Source organism: Rhineura floridana, chromosome 18, assembly GCF_030035675.1.
Source record: "Rhineura floridana isolate rRhiFlo1 chromosome 18, rRhiFlo1.hap2, whole genome shotgun sequence".
NCBI lineage: Eukaryota > Metazoa > Chordata > Lepidosauria > Squamata > Rhineuridae > Rhineura > Rhineura floridana.
This window is the reverse complement of record NC_084497.1, coordinates 13412588-13419078: the sequence shown is the minus strand read 5'-3', so window position 1 is coordinate 13419078 and position 6491 is coordinate 13412588. Positions and strand designations below refer to the sequence as shown.

The 6491-nt window shown below is 49.9% G+C and overlaps 1 protein-coding gene across 1 annotated transcript in view; it reads right to left on the bottom strand.

The window, feature by feature from the left end:
• Nucleotides 1-862: 862 nt before the first annotated feature.
• DNAJC11 (DnaJ heat shock protein family (Hsp40) member C11) overlaps nucleotides 863-6491 on the bottom strand; it is a 69510-nt gene continuing 63881 nt past the window's right edge. Inside the window, exons 12-16 of the mRNA XM_061601491.1 lie at nucleotides 5936-6005; nucleotides 4432-4489; nucleotides 3420-3562; nucleotides 3006-3135; nucleotides 863-1483 (exon numbers count right to left, since the gene is read on the bottom strand). Coding sequence (XP_061457475.1) covers nucleotides 1458-1483; nucleotides 3006-3135; nucleotides 3420-3562; nucleotides 4432-4489; nucleotides 5936-6005 — 427 coding nt within the window. The 3' untranslated portion in view covers nucleotides 863-1457. The remainder of the gene's footprint in view (nucleotides 1484-3005; nucleotides 3136-3419; nucleotides 3563-4431; nucleotides 4490-5935; nucleotides 6006-6491) is intronic.

Here is a 6491-nt window from a genome sequence, read left to right as displayed (position 1 = left end):
GAACGTGCCTGCTTACCAAAAAGAATTATTATTACAACCATACAGTGTTTTTCTATTCCATCAGTGCTAAAGGAAGTTGGGATAATTGACTTATAGAAGGAGGAACTGGGGCTGTTGGGGGGGATGCCAACATGAGTAAGCATCTTTACTGAATAGACCAACATTTAACTAACAAAATGGACATTACTAGATCAGAATTTGGTTCAAGGGAAGCTAGGCAAATATGAGAGAAAAAAATTTGCCAGAAGCAGAACAACTGGAGAAGAGCACCTGATTTCAAGGGGAAGAGGGGTCACGGCTGCCAACAGGCTTCTTGGAATCTGTGATAATTTTGCTCAGGGTAAAAGCTGCTGGGAGGGTAAGATCTGGATCCAAAAAAGGGGGGAAAAACCCAGTTACACAAAAGAATCAAAGAGTGGCAGGAGATGTGCCGGTGTGTGTGTGTATGTTTCAAGAATTTGCAGTTAGTACAATGCTTGTTTTGGCTATATGAACCCTCACCCCCACACCCTGAGGATTTTGCATAAAAGCAAAGGAAGGCCCTCCGAGGACTGGCCAAAAGCCAGTGCCAGCCGCCTCTCTTTCTGTTTGCAAGAGCATCTCCATGCGGCTGACAAGGACAGAGGGTGAGAAGAGGTGTTCCTGCTACCCCATGGTGCCACAGTAGCCCTGGTCTGTGGTGGGATTAACCTTCCATCCAAAGAACCATTTCCTCTGATTTGGCACTCATTTGGCCTTCCCACTTCTATTTCCCCCCAATTCCTCCCCCCATCACCAGGCCTTCTGTACATCACAACGTCTGTGGTGACTTTCCAGGCAAGATTCTTGCCCTGCTTGGAATAGAGACAAGTGGACACTGCTCTTCTTGGTGCCTTATTGTATCAGCTTCTGGAAACAGTATGGGCAGGAAGAGTTAAGCAGGTTAAAAGAAATGCTTACAGATGAGTTGCCGAACTGCATTTTGATTTGGGAACCAACGTGAGCGCCACACTCTGCATTGCCAAGCGGCTACAGGGACTGCGCCAAGGAGGTTGCAAATGTGACCGCTCAATCCTTCACCAGAAGTAGCCAGAATAAGATCACCATCTCACTCCCATTGCCCGTCAAAGATCCCCGTGCTGAAGAGGACAGTGGTTTCAGCAACAGGGGGAACTCTAGTCTGCAACCCACCCCCTCACATGGGTATGGGCAGGCAGGAAATACTGGTGCCTTCAGCTGCGCTGGCCCAGCCACAATCCCCAGTTGGTGGCAGGGTCTGGGTATCACTCTCTTGTCACAGCAGCTTCCTCTCATTTTGTCCCACAATGTAATTAGTGTAAAACCACTTTCTATGCAGATCATAAAATATGTAGCATCTCCACCGGTCTGAAGACGTATGAAACCCAGAGAGGAGAGATGGTGCAATTTCTGTTGACCCCTCAGCACAGAACTCAGCACCTGTCCTCTTCCCCAACAGATTAGCTGTCCATGTCAATCCGGTGAGCTGGTGGGGTAGGGGAAAAAAAGGGGGGAGAAAGCAGACCTTGTTTTACAGAGGCTGAGATCAAGGCAAATGTGCAAAACAGCTATTAATTAGATAGATGATAAAGGCACCTCATCTATTAGCAAGTGGCCAGTTTGAGGTTTTGGGCTCTCAAACACTGGAGGCTACCCTCTTGAATGGCTCCAGTGCTGGAAAGCCCACCACCTCCCAAGGCCATTGGTTCCATGGTCATAACACTCTAACAGTTAGGAAGTTTTTTCTGATGTTCAGTCAAAATCTGGGTTCCTGTCACTTGAGCCCATTATTCCGTGTCCTGCACTTTGGGATGATCGAGAAGAGATCTTGGCCCTCCTCTGTGTGGCAACCTTTCAAGTACTTGAAGAGTGCTATCATATCTCCCATCTTTCTTCTCTTCTCAGTCTCTCCTCATAGGGCTTTGTTTCCAGTCCCCTGATCATCCTTGTTGAACTCGTTCCATTTTGTCTGCCTCCTTCTTTAAGTGAGGTGTCCAGAACTGGACGCAGTGCTCAAGATGAGGCCTAACCAATGCCGAATAGAAGGGAACTAGTACTTCACACTATTTGGAAACTGCACTTCTGTTAATGCAGCCTCAAATAGCATTCACCTTTTTTGCAGCTGCATCACACTGTTGGCTCATTCATATTCAGCTTGTGATCAGCAGCAATCCCAAGATCCTTCTCACATGTAATATTGCTGAGCCAAGTATCTTATAACTGTGCATTTCATTTCTTTTTCCTAGGTGTAGAACTTAGTACTTATCCCTGTTAAATTTCATTCTGTTGTTTTCAGCCCAATGCGCCAGCCTATTAAGATCCCTTTGAATTTTGTTTCTGCCCCCTAGACCTGGAAATGAATCATGCAGGCAACTGCTCAGGAGTTCTAATATACACTAGGTACAAAGTAGGGGATTTTGATGGTCTAGATTTGCCACGGACTGCCATGGTGGTGTGCAAAGGGGCAAGGAGGCAGAGCAGGGAAATACTGCTGTTTCTTTAGGGGTGAGCATCAGAGTCCAAGGCTGCAGCCAAAACCAACACGTGCCACACTGCTTGGTGCTGGCCTGCAATTTCAGGGCATTTGGGATTGTTCTTATCCTGAAGACAGGGAGGCATGCCATAGTGCAGAAGTTCTGCCTACTTGAGTCAGGAACTTTAGCAGACACTATCACATTTCCCAGAGCCATGGACATCTCTGCTTTTGGCAATGAAGCCAGGCTTTTGGGATTCTGCAGGTATCCCCAGTTCTTATGCTAAATGCTTGAGGAACACCATGAGTTTCTCACCTAGGTTCCATGCAGCAGAGTGCAGCAGCCACAGCTGTCCCCCACTTACAGCCTCTGTGACCAGGCTGAAGAACATGAAGCCAAAGCAGGGGTAAGTGAAGCCTGGAGGGGGACAGAGTCCGAGAGGTGTCCCCTACGAGATCCCCTGACCATGAGGTAGCTCCTAGGAGGAAGGGAAGGGCAAGGGATGTCCTCACCAGGGCCTGTAGAGCTACTCACATTGCTTTGGTATCCGAAGGGCCTCGTTGTCGGCTGACATAACTTGATGCAGGACTCCTCGGAACTGGTAGAGCACTTTCAGACTCTTCTCTTCCCCAACACAAGGGTCGTAGAACCCGGGCAGGCCAGCCTGCAGGATAGAAAGGGCCTCCTGATGAATCAAAGGCGACTGTGCAGAAGTGGGTACTGCACATGTGCATGCACGCGTGCGCACAGACACACACACACCTGTTGTGAAACTCCACTCCTTTTCCCCAGTGGAAGGCCAAGTAAGCAAGGATTTACAAATCTCACCTCATGACCGCATGGCTTGGGATGTCAGCAAAGCCACCTCAAGGCAGCTACCCTTAAAACAGACGACTTGTGCAGGCCAGTCTGCCCCACCTCAAGTTGCCTGCCTGGCCTCCTCCTTACCTTGGATGCTTCTGTGAGGATGAGCTTGGAATCCTTCACTAGGCACTGCAACGGCACCGTCACATCGATGACCTTCACCTTCTCGTTCCTCCTGCTCTGGTCATTGACAAACTTCCCATACCAGGCGTTCACCACAATCAGGCCTGCATTGTTAACATGAAGAGGGGTGTTATGTGGCCAATAAGCTGCTGATGCCAAGGACACTGTCAGGCAACAAAGAGGCCTCCCCCCCACCCCCAGGCAAGGAAATGTCTGCCCAGGCCTCTCACTATATAAAATCAAAGGGATGTCCCCGCAAATCCCTGTCCAGTATACAGACTTGCAAAGAACTAGGATACTCCCGGCTGCTCAGCGACACATCTATTTGCTGACAGTGCCTAGTTCTGCTCGTTGTCAGTCAGGAAAGGCAAAGAATTATTCAGGGCACTAAAAGGCTGCCACCCACTGGAGATCCTGGACAGCCTTTTCCCTCCCCTTCAAGATCTATTACTCCATCTTAACAGCCGGAAACTTGATTTAAGAAAAAAGAACTACTGAGACTATTGGGTTGCTGAATTCTGCAAGCAATGGCCAGTTTCTGAGCTTGCCTTGTGCAATCACAGAAGCTGGCTTACCCTGACTGGGCTCTAGCTCAGTATCACTTCCACTGACTGGCAGAGGCTCTCCAGGGTTTCAGACAGAGGTCTTTTCCCCAGCCCTACCTGGGGATGCTGAGGACTGGACCTGGGACCCTCTGGTAGCAAAGCGTGCACTCAGCCACAGAGCTATGGCCCATCCCCCGTACCCCTGCACTGACACGGCATCATCACTGCGCCTGGGCAACCCAGGATTGCTACAGCAAGCATTCTGAGAGGCACATCTCCATCCAGAGATTAATTGGGTGATCATGGTAGCACCCAAAGAGTACCCATGGTAGCACCCACAGGTAGAACCCAAGAGACATGTGCAGCCACCTCAAATGCCTGAAGGGCAGAGCCCTGAGAGGAAGGAAAGGGAAATCTGCACCATTTACCCATCCTGGCTTCTTCAGCATCAATTATTCTACGGACAGACTCCTGCATCAACCGCACCTATATAAGGGGAGAGCACAAATTCAGCATCAAAAGAAGCCTCCACCCCCTCAAACCAGGCATTCGACTGATGTATAAAACCAACATGTGAGCAAGGAAAAGGGGGAGGTATTGAGTGTGCAAAATTCTGCCTCTTCCATTGCAGGAGGCTCCCTGCTTCAGACATTCACCCTCCCACACACAGAACGCAACAGGGATGGCGGACCTCACTGCACTCAGCTTGTGGGTTGGTTTCACATGCAAGAGGAACACCGTGCTGCTCAGAGATGCCAATGAAGAAAGGTGTAACGGCAGCAAGACTTGATTCCTCTCTGGAAACCTCCACAAAACAAGACTGGAGGGAGGTCCAAAGCTTTGGGGCGTGGCTTGGATGCTCTCCAGCGCACGGAGCAACAAAGTGAATCGGGCACGTGCAAGAGCATGGCAGCGGCCCAATGGTTAATCTTATTCAGCCACTGCAAAGGTTTCATTGCCAACACATTCTCAAGCATAACTGTGCTTGGAAACATGTTTCAGAGTGAGAGGGGAAGGTGAATTTCTACACTTGCATGGAATTGTGGCATTCCCTCTTCTCCAGGCTCACAGATCTGGAAGGCCTACTCGCTAAAGCTGTGATGTGCTTAGACCCTGTTGTAACTCAGCCAGGAGGGAAGCATGCTCTGCAAAGTGCCCAAAGGCACTCTGATCTATTTTCCCTGTCCTCCTGTGCTGAAAGCTGCCACCGCTCAGAGATGAGTCTCTTTCAGCCTTGATACTGGATATTTGTTCCAACAAGAAATGTGTTAACAAGGGTTGTAGCTGTCTTGTGACTGCTTGCAATTAAGAGGCAGGGTCTAAAAATCTGAAACAAATAATAACTTAGGAGGACTCTGCCAGACCAAAGCGGATACATCAAGTCCAGCATCTCACTAGATGTCTTTCGAAAGCGCTCACGCCAAGCGTGACGGTGGCAGATAATAAGAGACATCAGGTACTAAACCTGGAACGTCTAAAGCACAAGCTCCATCACAGAGGTATGACCCTGATCCCCCAAAATGAGCCAGTCATGCTCTTGCATGCGTTCTATTTGTTAAAGCGCGCATGCACACGCACACACACACACACACACACAGATGTTTAAGATCTCCAGTAAGGGCAGGAGGCAAGGCAATTAAAACAGTCACGGTTGTATAAAAATCTGATTAAAAATAAAATAAACCCAGTGCTTTAAAAAATGAAGATAGTGAAAATTTGTGAAAGAGCTCACACAACTCACAAGGGGAGGGAGGGAGGCAGGAAGCAACAATCCTCTAACCTTGCTCAAGATACACCCTGTATTCTCAGCTGTTAGGGTGGCTTGGGTTTGGAAGGACAGGAAAACCTTCAAGGCCAGTTATACCAAGGCGAAAGTGTGGGAAGAACAAAACATTACCCAGGGTTGGGGAAGGAAGGCCGGCTGAGACTTACTGCGGCTTCTGCCTCCTGCTTCTTCTGCTCAGTGTCGCTGGCTGAGCTCTCCCGTTGCTTCTCCAGCTCTCTAACATTGGGGAGGGGGAGAGGAAGAGGGTGGCACTGCAGTCTGGTCAGCTGCCGGGGACTTCTGACCTCCCCTCCCACTTTCCCAGTGGAGACCCCGACAGAAGCAGCCCAGCCACAAGCTGGCTTCCCCAGGCAGTGCAGTGTAGACGCAGTGAGGATGGCAGAGTGGGGAGAGGCGGCAGATCTGACTCCTGCTCATTTCAAGGGCCCCCGAGCAGGAGAACTTCCCAATGGTGGGTGGTGCCCCGTGTCAATTCGTGGAGGAGGAAAAGCTGCCATTTGGATTATTATTTTCTGTGCCAGGCGCAAATATGCAGCCTAGAGTTTAGCTCCTTCCTCCGCTCTCTCCACAAACCCCTCCACCCCCACAGAAGGGGAGCCCTGGGGACCACAGCAGGGGGGGGGGAAGCAAGGGTGTCTCCCTAAACCACCCCCTGCTTCCCACAGTGGCCTGCCGGCTGCTTCTAGAGGGACCCCGAGCAGG